The sequence below is a fragment of the Halyomorpha halys genome, unplaced genomic scaffold (genome assembly GCF_000696795.3).
Source record: "Halyomorpha halys isolate HHAL.00 unplaced genomic scaffold, Hhal_1.1 Scaffold108.1, whole genome shotgun sequence".
Taxonomy (NCBI): Eukaryota; Metazoa; Arthropoda; class Insecta; order Hemiptera; family Pentatomidae; genus Halyomorpha; species Halyomorpha halys.
Genome location: NW_027112950.1, coordinates 1420001 through 1434680, shown reverse-complemented (window position 1 = coordinate 1434680; position 14680 = coordinate 1420001). Strand labels below are relative to the sequence as shown.

The window sequence follows — 14680 nt, the reverse complement described above, 5'->3', positions numbered from 1 at the left end:
TAAAGAACCTTTTTGCTTCCTCACTTCCAAAGGTAAGAAAGGTTGATATTCGCCTTGGGAAAGAAAAAAAAATTATGTTATAATATGTTTTGTCATCAAGGAGCAATTTTGGTTACATTATGTTGGTCTTTATAAATTTTATCCGTTCGCTACCTTCGTTTATATATGCGTCAACGTATTTTACCCCGTACATATATATCACAAAAACGGCTCTTTTGATTTGGCCTGAACTGGGCAGATAGCTGAACTAGGGATTAGTGTTGAAATAGTCTAATATAAATTTTAGTAAATTGCATCCTCTGCTTTAGCTTTGGCATGCTAAAAAGTGTTTTCTAAGATGTATCTATCTAACGGATCATTTTATTGATTTTTTTTCTCAGTCATTATTCTTGAGAACAATTTAATTACATACCCAATAAAAATTTACAGACAATTTTTTTTTCATAAAATTGCGATAAAAAGACATGTAGTCAGAAGTTTTACTAACTCATGCAGTTGGCAAACGTTTTTGAATTGATTGTATAAGTTTAAAATATTATCATATAACTTACATATTGTTTTATATTTGTTTTAATTTAGATCTAAAATCATCATCATGGGTACTACAACTAATTGCTGAGTCTTGACCTCCACAATTAGTCTCGTCCATTGGTTTCTCTCTCTTACAGCTGTTCTCCAGTTAGCCAGTCCAAGAAGAGCTCTATTATCTGCGTCGACCGCATCCATCCAGCGCAATCTAGGTCTTCCTGCTCTTCGTTTTCTTTCTGGACTCGTCAGCACAATTTTGCTGGTAGGTATAATTATATATGGCGGCCAGTTCTGCATTATTCCGCCTTCTCCAATCGTAACCTGAGCGCACTGGTCCATAAATTGCTTTCATCTCTTGGAGATACTCCACGTTTCCGATCTTTATGTTCTATTTGAGGTTCCGAGATGAATTAAATTTTCGGGTAGTGGGGCTATTAACCCAAATTACGTACCCTAGTCTGCTGGTGGGGCTGCCAACTTTGTGTCTGCAGACACCCCCTCCGGGGCGGCTTCCTAGAAGTGATGTTAGGGTGTGTACAGTGGATGACCTAATGTATGGTATAATGTATTTGCGTACTGTGTGTGTGTGTGTGATAGTGTAAGTGTTCTCCCAACCTGGAAGGCCAATGGTTGATTGCGGTATAAAGACTAGAATACGAGAATTAATATTAGGGTTTTGTTTTGTAGGTTAACCGAGAATGTATTTCGAATTAGGCAGGATTCTACTGTACTTTTAAACATTAATAACATCTATACTTACTTAAATAAAAAAATGATGACTATAAGTTATTTTTTTTTTTTTTTTAAGTGAAATTAAAACAGCGAAGAATGAAATACCATACTTTTTCAACTAAATCTATGTATTATTATGTCTCAGATATAAAATACAATTAATACGCAAAGTATAGTCCATTGTTATCTACCGTCATTAGCCACCTGCTAGCCAATTGCTCGACCCCATGCTGATATTCTTTGGGATGGCTGTCAAAGAACTCTTGGACCGTAATTTCAACTTCCGCAAAATTATCACTTTTTTTCCCATGAAGGAAATGGGCTATGGGTCGAAACAAATAGTAATCCGATGGTGCGAGGTCTGGATTATATTGTGGATGAGGCAGGAATTCGAACCCAGGAAGTTCTTTAAACTTTTTTTCATAAATTTCTACCTTTTTCACCTTCCTTATGGAAAGTAGATGGTGACTAACAGTATCTTTCGACACCACAGTCCCTGGCAAGTTCACGAGTACTTGTGGACGGATTTGACTAAATAGCTTCCTGGAGAATCTTATCAATATCCATTAATAGTTTCCCGTACCCTTTCTTCCTTTCCAACGTTGTATCTCCATTGCTAAATTTTTCATACCAATGCCGCGCAGTTCGCTGGTCAAGGACATCTTCTCCTTATTTAATAATGTCTTGAGTTGCTTCAGAGGCTGTGAAAGTTTTTTTCCAGTAATGCCTCAAAATTACGAGAATTTCGTAGGACACTCATGTTTCTTCTTTTTAGACGTCAAGTGGGATTAAACAAGCCTAGAGAATGCTTAGAATGCTGTAAAGAATGGGTTCCCAATCTTCCCTAAATAATCGGATCTTTCCGCGGCAATCTTAATGCATCAGATTGAGGTGTAGATAGTTGACCGTAGATTAATGATTGGAGAGGTTTTTCGGGGGGGGTCAGCAAAGAACAAAATAAATAAACAAAACCATATTTATTTATTTTATGCCGACGTTTCGACTTGAGTTTAGTTCAAACTGAGTTTTAGGCCTACCTTCTAGGCCATAACCCCTGATGAAGACCTGAAAATCAAGTCGAAACGTCGGCATAAAATAAATAAATATGGTTTTGTTTATTTATGTTGTTCTTTGCTGACCGCACCCTCCGATAAACTTCTCCAATCTTAATACATCAGATTTTTTTCTAAATTTTTGGTTTTTTGAAAACTTGGAACACTTTTTTTTTTAAAAAGCGATTACCCATTTAACAGCGAAAAATTAAGAACAGATGCTTACTATTCATACGTTTTAGTGACCAAAGCATGGGTGGAGAAGCTTGACGTTAAATTTTTGTCTGAGAGGAAACGTAGAACTTCTGTATAGTATGGAATATAATTAGCTCAGTAGGAAATTCATAATTGACGTCTGGACACCATGTCAGCCTTTTGTTAAGTATGTTATTATATTTTTGTTATATCGGGTCGTTATCTTTATAAACTGCAACGTATGTCTCGTGACGTAAAGTTAATATAACTTGTTGAAACTTACCATGGTTAAGCTTTAGTTTACATCACTTACAGCAGTTTTATGAGTTGTCTAGTTTATGTTGTAATGGCAGTGTCATCTATTTACATCCAGCTAGAATGTTATCGTCCGTCGGTTATAAAATCCTATCTTTCAGTTGTTACTTAGATTGTTTTGTCGAAGAGCGAGTAGTGTACATGGTATAGGCAAATATCAATAAAAAGTTCAATTATTTTGAACTTTTTTTTGCGTTTCTTGATAGGAGGTGGCAAACTCTGATTTTGGCATAGTCTGATTCAGTATACCAAAAAAAAAAAAAAGAAAAACGTTAAAAACAAATTATTATTTTTTTCTCATTGCCCGCTACGACCCTCCGTTGTATAGATTGAAGGAAGTTGCTATATCTACGTTATTCAGTGTACGAGGAGAAGATGGTTGGGAGTGCGGTCAAAGTGAAACACAAATAAGTTGGTATAACCTATTTAATTGTGCCAACGTTTCGGCTAGAGTTTCTAGCCTTCTTCAGGGCTGTTAGCTAGATAATCAAACGCCTACTTATTCAGTGTAGCTCCTAAACTATAACTGACGCTAGCTTATGTTAGCTATAAATGTAAACTACGCCTTATTATTCTCAGAGTATTCAACACCCGAAATACCTCAACGTTATCCAGGACTGAATCATAGCGCCTGTGAGCTAATCAACAAGATGGAACAGAATTTTAAGTCACTGTAAATGACATGTACCAATTATGATAAATATACTGTATGCATTATATAACGTATGTTAAATAATTCGAAATAATGTTTAATAATCAATATTTCATGCTTTATATATATATATATATAGAATGTCCTAATAATCTTATTTACCTCCACTAATATTTTTGAATTTAAATTTGATTTTCAGTATATTTTAACAGAGTCTGTGTATTGAGAATATCGTAATTTTTCTAATCTACTCCAGTTCTTTTGCAGCGTACCTAAGTATGAAATCAGATACAAAATCTTCAAAAATCACAGGTGATTTTCGACCATATGCGTGAAATCGAAAAAACCTTAGGTTTTTTAGAATTCAATTTTCCGTAATAATCCGACATCACATTTTAAGTTTCCTCGACCGGCCTAGGAGACTAAAATAGCGCCATGATGACACCTCAATTAATCAATTTCTCAATTGTGACGACGGATTCTTAAGGTAAATTGATTTCTGATAAAGTTTTGTTGTTTTGATTTATTCAATTTTCTGAACTGTTTGCAATAAAAACATCAAAAGGATTAGCAAAATGTGAGGAGGATTTGACGATTCACAACAAGAAGTCAACAAAATTACCCAATCACATACGACATTGTGGAGTAACATGCCTTAGACAGCATGCCATTGTTGTGACATCGGTAAATCCTAATCATAAATTTTTTTTTCTGGTTTTGTTCGACAGATTTTGAATATAGGACATTCCTTTCCATGGTAAAGATGTTAAAAAATCGCTACACTGACTTTAATTGGTAAAGATGGCAAAAATTGTTTTGACCGTCGATTTCGACCATACCTCTTTTCGACTTACATTCGAACGAATTTATAATGTTCTGACTGAGAACTTATTGAAATAATCAAGCCTTCGCTACAGAGCACCGTTTTCAAGTCATGAATAAAAAGTTAAAAAATACTACAAATTTGATCTGGATCAAAAATCTGGCTCCATCTAATTTGTAATGTACAATACCAATGTAGATACAACAAAAATTTCAGGACCAAAGGGATTATACCTTGGAAGGGAAAGGATGGGACTTGGGAAATACCGGCGGACCGGGAAAGAGGAATGAGTAGATAAAATTATGAGGTTGCCTGGATGAGTATTCAAGTGGTTGTGTGTATTTCGGTATCGTTTTTATTACAGATAATTTCGAAAGGTACGTAAATTAGATGGATTTAATTATCTTTCAAATCGAAAAGATTAAATCGTATAATAATTCAACTTACAATTTTTTTGTTTCCTCCATAATTTTTTTATATTTTTATTGGGTATTTATTCTTCTTAAAATGTTAATTTTTCTTTAACGAAAAGACTTTAGAAAAGTTTCAACAAAATCGTTTTAAAAATATTGACGTTACTGTCCATTGAAAACCCTTCTTTTTTTTACTAAGACAGTAAGCCCAATTAATAACCACAGGTACCTGGGTGCCGAAACTGTGAAAACAACCAACAACAAAAATTTTTGAGTATCTCATTTAAAAGATATTATTTGATAAGGTATTTGGATAGGGATTCCAGAACGGTTCAAATTTTTCACGTCTTCGTGAAGGATCGAGAAATAGTGCAGTTGGCTTATAACAAATTTGTATCAAACTAGGAATTTATAATTTTTGCAAAAAAAAAAAATATTTAGGATTGGTTTCTTGTGTCTTGAGAGACCCATTTTGATAAAGTAAGATAACATAAAAACATTTTAATTGTCAAAAAAGTAATGATGTTTGCAAACCCAATACTAACATGTAGTGCTCTTTGTGCACCTCCCCTCACTGAGACCTTCATCTATCATTATCCCCTTTATGCCTCTAACTACTACCCATTGGAGTTTATACCTGTCAGTTTAGCACTGACTTCCTTCGTAATTGCAAATAAATACTTTATTTATTCCGCATGATGTCCTCTAAGAATAACAATATAGGTATTAAACGTTGAGCTTTAGAGTCTTAGAAACAAATAAAAGAAGAATAACTTACCTTAATTAATTCATCTATAATTTATAGTTTGATAAATGGATGACAATGTTGTATATAATAATCAAAACAATGTTTGTAACTCACCCACTAGTCAGACGTCAGTTTCGATGCTCATGGTGTTATTGTGCTGCCTTGGGTTCGAATTGTGCTTCTTCACAATATCCCTGGAAAGGAGGAGACCCTCCTCAAGCTCCATGATGTCTGACGACGATTCTGACATCGAACTTTTCTTCATATGCTGACCTGTACAAGTCAAAAAATTATTATTTCCTTATATTGATGTTATATTCCCAGCAACTCCTCGTTTGTTTGCTAATTTTATTAGGGTTTATAACTAGAGGCTCTACTTATAGGCAAACTAAGCAATAAAATTTGAAAAAGTATGTCTCTAGGCTATAATCGGAAATTATTGTGAAGACTAAAGATGCATATATGTAATTATAACTTTGTCAAGATTCTATCATTTTATTATTGATATTTATTAAACAACAGAAATATTTAGTACAGTAGTATCAAAATTTGTCCTTTTTTTAGCTATATACATGTGTGTAAAATTTCTAATTAATCCTAGAAAGAAATATTACTCTTTTCCTTATTTACTTTTTTTTTTTTTTCTCAATCCAGTATTTTCTTATATTCCATATACAATGTTAGTTATTAAATCTTTTTGCAATGACATGGAATTTTTATTTAAGTTACTAAGCTTACTAATCTAATTCTACTTCATAAAATGAAATTAATATCTACATAACTATCTAAAAGAAAAGAAAAAATCAAATCTACATAAATGATCTAATGTTGCTAATCTCAACTTACCGATCAGTGACCTCGTACTGTTTAATATATGTATTACAATATTTATATATAATAAAAATATTGTGTGTATTTAGTTCAAAGCAATTTTAAATAAGCTTTCTGATTAGTAACTTATCCATAACATCAAGCAAATATAAAGAAAAACATAACTTTTCTTGTACCTAACTTACATAATTTTTTCTAGGTAATTTAAAATTATATTATTATAATCATTAAATTATGTTAATGAAAACTTGTCACTTACCCTTTTGTGATGATAAAAAAACCTGTATTTAGGAGGTAAAATAATGATGAAATACATAACAGTATTATAACATTTTGATAAATTAATAATTTTTTTCCACTGATCTGTTGCCCTTTCCATCTACAAAATTTCTATTAAAGCAAACTGTAATTACTCTATAAGTAATAGGCTTACATTACAACTATGCTATTAGTGGTCTATCTTTATAACAACTAAAGGTTAGTTAATTCTACCAACTGTTATTGATATTTCCAGCTTCTAAATAAGAAATTTTATTAATTATTAAGTTAATATAAATATTTAACTTAAGAATATATAGTGATTATATTTTAGTTAATTATCATTTATTTCATCAACAAATTTTAAAATTTAATATATATTATTTCGCAAAATCAATAAGTTTTTTCTTTATGTATATTGTTAAATTTGTTCTTTTGTTTAATGCATAACAAACAGAAAGAGCTAAATAACTCGGCAATCAAATTGACTAATTTATGGCGAAAACAATTTTCGTTTCATTTCAAAAATAAAATAGTATCGTTTATTGCTCCATGAATGGCCCTATCATTAATGAAATTCTTTGATTGTGATGTCTATTATATTTATGTCACAATTAAAATGTTATTAAGCTTTAATCATGAATTATTTAATATTTGAATTGTTTGTTTACTTTTATAGAAATTTTACATAATTTCAGTGAATAATTTAATTATTGAAAACTGAAAATTCAAAATTCTAATGAAAAATGTAGTTAAATTTTAATTAAATATCTATTTATGATTTATTAATAATTCAACTTTTAATAAAAATATGTTCTACAAGACGAATGTTTATTTGTTTTAGGTATATGGTTTACTTGATTTTATTTAATTGATATTATTTTTATTTTTTGATTATTAAACTATTCTACGTGTCAGGTTACGTCGGTAGCTTTTGAACTCATATGGTCCTTTGACCGACCTCAATAGCCACCGTCTCCCCCAACTATCCCCAAAGCAATGATGAATGAGCTAATATAAAAATTGCGGTGATTTTTGAACCCATTGGGCCTTTTGGCCAGCCTCAAGAACCACCGCGGTTCCCCCCAAGTCCACTGTCTAGCTTGATTACCTAGTGTATTGGGCAGGTATGGGCAGCTTGTCACATGATTGAAGTTCTGTGACTGCATATCCTCTTGATCTGTCTCCCTGTGGTAGAAGTAGTTGAAGTTTGAGACAATGACGGGCACGGGAAGGGCGATGGTCAGAACTCCTGCAATGGCGCACAGTGATCCGACTATCTTTCCCCAGACCCCGACCGGCCTGGAAAGCCCCAGGACCAGGTTAGATAGGCGACAATTAATAGGATAAGAACACAACACATGGAGGAGGTACCATGCCCAACTAACTGAAGGTCCAGGGCGGGGGTAATTGTTCTTCACCCAGCATGCTTCATTAATTTGGCTCTCTTATTCACAAATGCAGGTGCCTTAAAGAGATGTCTTCATCAATCTATTGAATAGGCATTTTAATTAACGATTCTTTATAAAAATTAAGAAAAATAATTTTGAAATAGTTTGGTTTTCAAAATAATGAATTTTATTAAGTCATACTCTATACACTCCAGAAGTCACTGAAGTACATTAATTACTTAAAAAGTATGAATTGCAAAGCCTTTACATTTTGGCATATATTTTAAACGATACATATATAATAAAAATCTTTGATTGTTGTTATAATACCCATTTAAACAACTTCACTACACAAAGTTTTAAATAAGTGTCAAATTATTGTGTGAGAACGTAATATTTTGGAGAAAAAAACAAAAAAATCAGAGGGTATAAGAAGAAAAAGTGAAAACGTCAAAGTTTATTAGTGTTAAGAGAAATTTTTTTAGTCATTTTAACCCTGTTTCTTGAAAAATATCTGCAAGAATTAAGAATGAACATTTTATTGAATATCATTAGAAGGGAACACATACTTTTGGCTGAAATAAATATAGTATTTTTTGCAATGCTTAACACCGTTCTTGGGATGAGCTTTTCACCCGTTTTATTATAGAAGAATTGTAATGTGGATTGGCATTACTTTAAACATGAAATAATCTGCAAGTCTTTAAGTAACTAATAATGATGTCATGGTGATAAAATATTTACACATTTTTTTATAGGTCTCATATGGTTTAAGAGAGAAATGTTGAACTATGAGTTTCTTTCGTTTTACCTTCATCATAAATAGATTTAATTTCACTAGTTTTCTATTTACTAATAATTGATAAACAAATTTAATATTAATATGTTATTGTGGCCATGCACATTAATCAGCCAATTTCATCATAAAAATATTTCTAAGTGACATACTCCCCTTTCTCACTTATACACAGTAACATAATCATAGGCAGCAAAGCAATAGTTTAGTTATTTAAGGGTTTTCAGAAATTCTGTTACTTATTATTGTATTTGTTAGATCTAAGAATATGAAAAGTTTAAAATTATTGATAACAAATGATCTATGTTGATTAATTTAATTAATTTTTTTTAACATCAAGTATGTATTACTTTACAATAATTACAAATTTCATTTAAGAGAATGACCAAAGATGTTAATAGGCATTTATTAGGATTTTCTTGAAATTTGTTAGTGAGTCTTAACCATTATATAACTAAGAACAACAATTATGGGAAAAACAAAGCCTACACTCAAATTTTAAAGTTGTATTCTAATTTAATATTATGTATATGCTTATTAGATGTAGGGAGATTTTGTTATGGATTTGTGTATATCGCAGAATACTGAATCATAAGGTGTAAGAAAAGAAATTTTGTATTTTTCCATTAGCATTGACTTTTAAAAAATTTTCCTAATGATAATAAATTTTTCAGGATCAGTGAAGTCCTAAAAAAAAAAAAAAAAAGATATTTTAAAATTAAGATAGATGATGTTTGGGAACCTTATACCTTACGACCTTGAATTTGAATACAAAAAAAAGTCTTAATCAAATTAAATTAATATATATTGAACATCTAAGCCAGCTGGAATAGTGAATGCAGGCAAGTGTTTGAACAAGTTCTAAAGTGGAGTGTTTCTTTTGTGTTTCTAGTTGTCTTTTATTTCTTTCGACTGATTTCCAACAAAATAATTGTCACTTAAAGCCTACCATTACTAAACTCCTAATAGCAGTGCCTTAATACTTTATTATTACACTTTTTATAGAATACTGATAATTGAATTTTGCTGTAGAATCCTTCGATTGTGATTTGTGATCATGCACTGTTGAACTCTAAAATATTAAACCCACACTACATACCACCAACACTAAAAACCTTATACCTCATAATCTTGAATTTTAATTGGAAAAAAATGGTTGTGAAATTAAATTAATCCATATTGAACAAAAATTAAACATGTATGTATACATGAAGAAAATATATACTATATTGTTTAACAAGACATTAGAAATTCAGGAAAGAATGGAAGAGTATTTACAATAGAACATTATCATTTACAGTGATGAAAAAATAAAACTACCTACGGACCAGCTTAAGATTTATATCTTACTATCGTGAAAAAGTTTTTACTTTTATAAATAATATAAAATATTGCTACGTTGAAACAAATGGGAAAGGGCAGTACTTACTTATAAGGACATTTCAAGCTACTTTGTCCCAAAATAAGAAAAAACTTTAATTATTTGTTATTATTTATATACTTTCTACATTGATATATTAAAAATCTACTATTAATTACATATTTTTTAAATTAAAATTGTGCATATAAATATCTGAAATTGTTTGATTTCTGTTTTTCAACAATAAAAATTTTATTTTAGTTTGAATTATATATACATTGCTGCACGCACTATGTGTTTATTTGAAAAAATTCACAATACTTTTATTTAATGGAAATTCTGTTTGCAAATTTCGTTCAGAAAGTTCAAATTCAATTTTGACATATGCACCTATCAAGAGGTTCCACTGTGTAGTGTCAAGTTTTGTTAGATATTTTATAATTGCTAATGTAAAACTCTTTAAGCAAATGTTAGGAATTACTTGATCTCACTCCATATTTTGAATGAATTATTTTGTTTTTTTCTCTGTGTCTAAAGACACAAAATGCCAAACGGAAAAAAGAGGAAATTTATTTTTCTTCATAATAATCTAATTTGTGAATGCAATGATTCAGATTCAATAACAAATAGATTAAAATATACTTTTTAAATGATATATATTTTAAAATATTATTATGCCTCAAATTTAAAGTTTTCTAAAGAAAAATAATAAAATAAATATTATTCTTATATAAATTTCGATACATAAAAAAATTGCAATTTTCAAAGAGGTGTATGTGTTTTATTGAAACTAAAAAATAATATTCATCAAAGTTAGTTATTCAATCCTCAAAAATTGTTCTGCCCTATCATGGCTTTTTATGAAAATTGTAGTTTTTTATATATTTTTTTTATTCATCCTATAAAAAAAAAAATTTTTAATCTCACACATGATAAATATTTCTTATTTATACCTACATTTTCCTCTGAGTTTGAAAACATTTAGATATGATTTTCGCCATTAAATAAATTGTGGTTTTGGAACATTAACACTGTCACCCAAGAAAAATTATTTTGGATAATAGTTCGCTTTTCAAATTTCTTGAGGCATCCAAAGCTCCAGTATCCAAAGTAATTTACTTCCATTATTGCTGTATATTTAGGGTTATCTGCAATGAGCCTGATCACAAAGGATTGTTCTTTTTTTTCTAACAAAATTGATATGTTGATGAATAAAGGTTCAATGAGAATTAAACTATAATTTCTTAAAATGCATATTAATGTATTATCTTCACATGTTTTTCTGCCCGATTTACTAATATAAATAAGTTTTTACATTATTTTTCCGTGAACATCTCTTTAAGTGTACCTAAATATTTTCTAGTTTCTACTCTTAAAAATAAAAATTTCTGCATTCATTACTGGAAAAATATTAACCATTATTAAATGCCTATCACTAAAACTAATTTCCTATTTTCTTTATGTTACTTTAATAAAATCATTCATGCAGACTTTCTCATTAATTAATTTTTCAAGAATTTATTTTAATTGCGAATAAGTCTGTTATTATTTAATCACTATTTGACTACTGAATTATATACAATAGGTTTACCTCACTTTCAGTGTTACCTCAGTTTTCTTCCTCTACAGGGCTTTTTCGTTATTAAATGAGGAATGTTTTCTTTTCTTTATTTATTTTTATATATAAAGAATAGAAAAACAAACTGACAGCATTTCATACTTACCATTTCCAGTTTTGTTTTAAGCTACATTAGTTGTTATGTTTAATATATACTGAAATAATTTATAGTTAGAAATTTATATATATCTAAATATACATGTGTTTTGGTCATTTTCTTCTAATAGTAGACATAATATGAATATCAATTTGATGAATGCATAGAAATTTTCAGTGACCATTTTATTATCTTAAGAAACTTATATATGATAGAAATGGAGAAAGCGTTTGATTAGGTGAAGAACAAATTACCCAATGAATTAAGACAAATGCTAATGCTACATTCCTTTCAACATGCCTTACATGCATAACATTCGATTCACAGATAAGCTTTATTACAGGGTACAATCTTCAGCATATAAAAAGTGTTTATAATTTCATTAATTATTATTAATTTTATTATGAATTATTATCATTTATGATTGTCTACAAAAATTATTTATTTTTAATTAGTGAATAATATTTATATAAAAAGTAATAACCAGTCAGAAATGAAGGGCTTATATTATTGTAAGAAACATGTACAAAATTGCTGTACAATGTAAGATTTTAAAAGAAATCTACTCTTTTGACTTCGGTAATGTTTTCCAAGTTCCTTTAATATTTATTTATTTTTTTTTTGGTGTATCAATGATTTTTACAATAAAGAATATACGATGAATTAAGTTGTTAATTAAGTTAATGACAGTTGTCAGAAACGTCCAATAAGCAAATAATGAAGTGGAAAGTAATGTGGTTATTCTTTGAAAAAATATAATCATTCTTACATATTTCTAATATTCTTAAACCTTATTGCTATCTGTTTAACTTGAGAAAATTCATGGAAAGAGGGGCAATAAATACTGAAACCATAAAATGTTTAAATTTATTATTTTGACTATCTAATCGAAAAATCATAAAATTATTATGGCAATGGAGCCCAACAAATTGGTTTTATTACTGGTTGTTTATTTCTTTTTAGTTGCATTTCATCACTACTAATAAGTTGTAACAATGTTAATGTTTAGTTTCATTTGACTAGAAGAGTTGAATTATCTAATGAGGCGAAGTGAAGAATTCTTTCATTTATAACATTATTTATTTTACCTAATTTACTGTATCAGATAGTAGATAGTTTATGTATCCATATTTATTTATTTATTCCATATCCATATTTATACTATTTGTTCATAACAATGGTTTTATACTAGAGAGTTATTAATGAACTATTTCCTTATTAAAAAACAACCTTTTTAAAATTTAATTTTCATAAGTTCCATTTTGAAATTCTAGAGTAATTATTTAGATTTGTGTTTTATTTGATACAATTTTTTTGCCAATGTCACAACCTAAAATCTTTCTTATATCATTTTTTCAAGAAGTTTATTTTTATGCTAAGGATTGTATTCAAACAACAATTATGCAAAGCAGTGCTACATTGCATAGCAGCTACATCCAAACAAAATATGTAACATTCATAAGAAGCAAATAATAATAATAATTAAATAAAAGAAAGAAAGAAAGATAAAATAAAAAAAAAATTAAAAATGAAAAAGTGGAAAAGAAACAAAAATAATGAGGGTTAATTATAAAATAAAATTATTAATAAGAAATTAAAAAAATGATATTAAAAAAAAATTGAATTTGAATATTTATGCATGATTAAGCTGATAGGATAAGCATTGGTTATGATTGCGGAAATCCGCAAATCTGATGTTGAGAAAATTCTTTGTTCTCTTTTAGATTTTCTCCTTAGTTTAATCACACTATATATCTCTGAGTGACAGATATATACATATATTATTATGTAATACTATATAAAGTAATTAAATGTTTTAGAACTAGTATGTGTGATAAAAAAAAATGAAGACGAGCGGAAAGGACTCACTCAAGCAACACGTGACCGGCTTACAACACCGAGGAAATGACAGAAAGAGAGTGAAATAGAAATTATAAAAAAAATAAAATAAATGAAAAATAAAATAGAGACAGAAAAAGAAAGTGACACAAAGAGTAGAGAAAACACATAGGCGGGGTGGGATTGGGTTTACTTTTAGTATTTTTAATTGAAATGATTGGGTTGGTAGGTCCGCCATTTACTGAGGTAATAGGTGTAAAAAAAATATAAAGGTATAGAGAACACATATTACAACATAAAGAGCTGGATTTGGGGAGGACACAATGCATTCTCCAAGCTGATTTTTCGGAATATGTAACACTAGGATAAATACATTGGTTCATGCACAGCACATGTTTATACAGGTCTATGTGCCAACATTTACAGAAAAATAACAGCCCCGAAAAAACAGAATGACAGCTGAATTTTTACAATAAAAGTTCGAATGCATTGCTTTTTGGAGGACCGGTCGGAAATATTCCCTCAAATAATTATTATTTTGAATTTAATTACAATATAATAAGTATAACAATAAAATTGGGAGGTCCGAAACACGAAGTAACAAAGAATTTTCTTCAAGTTTCTTTGGTGTGGTTTCTAACCTGAAAAATGGGGTGAGGAAGCTAAGTGAAAACTACGCGAGTGAGATCCCTAAAACCATATGGGATAACTGCAATCCAACACTATGGGAATAATAATTATAAATATATATATAAATATGTATAGTAAAAAAATAATAAATAAATAAAAATTCAAGACAATTAAAAGAAAAAGAGATGCATATAACTTAGATGAAAAAACAAATAAATTAATAAAATAAAAATTATGATTTGGGTTAGTGAATACAATTTTTGGGAAGTCTAAAGTAGGAAGGGTTAAATGAAAAAAATAAAATAAAAAAATAAGTAGGCAAAAATAAAGTTGTTAGTAAAAATATGATTGAGTATTAAAAGGGAGAAAGGAAATGAAAGAAAATTTCGGTAAAAATCAAAC

The 14680-nt window shown here is 29.3% G+C and overlaps 1 protein-coding gene across 8 annotated transcripts in view; it reads right to left on the bottom strand.

Moving 5' to 3' along the window:
• The window catches only part of shaker (Potassium voltage-gated channel protein Shaker), a 939448-nt gene that overhangs the window by 33380 nt on the left and 891388 nt on the right, over positions 1 to 14680 (bottom strand). For 5 of the 8 annotated variants that reach the window (XR_010844282.1, XM_067050608.1, XM_014415912.2 and 2 more), the window contains 2 exons: positions 7659 to 7849; positions 5573 to 5731 (listed from right to left, as the gene is read on the bottom strand). Coding sequence is in view for 4 of the 8 variants with exons in the window: in XM_067050608.1 (XP_066906709.1) it covers positions 5580 to 5731; positions 7659 to 7849 (343 nt within the window). In the remaining 4 variants the exon portion in view is untranslated. Of the gene's footprint in view, positions 1 to 5572; positions 5732 to 7658; positions 7850 to 7921; positions 8039 to 14680 lie in introns of those variants that run through there. The other 3 variants (XR_010844285.1, XR_010844283.1, XR_010844284.1) reach the window with 3 other exon arrangements.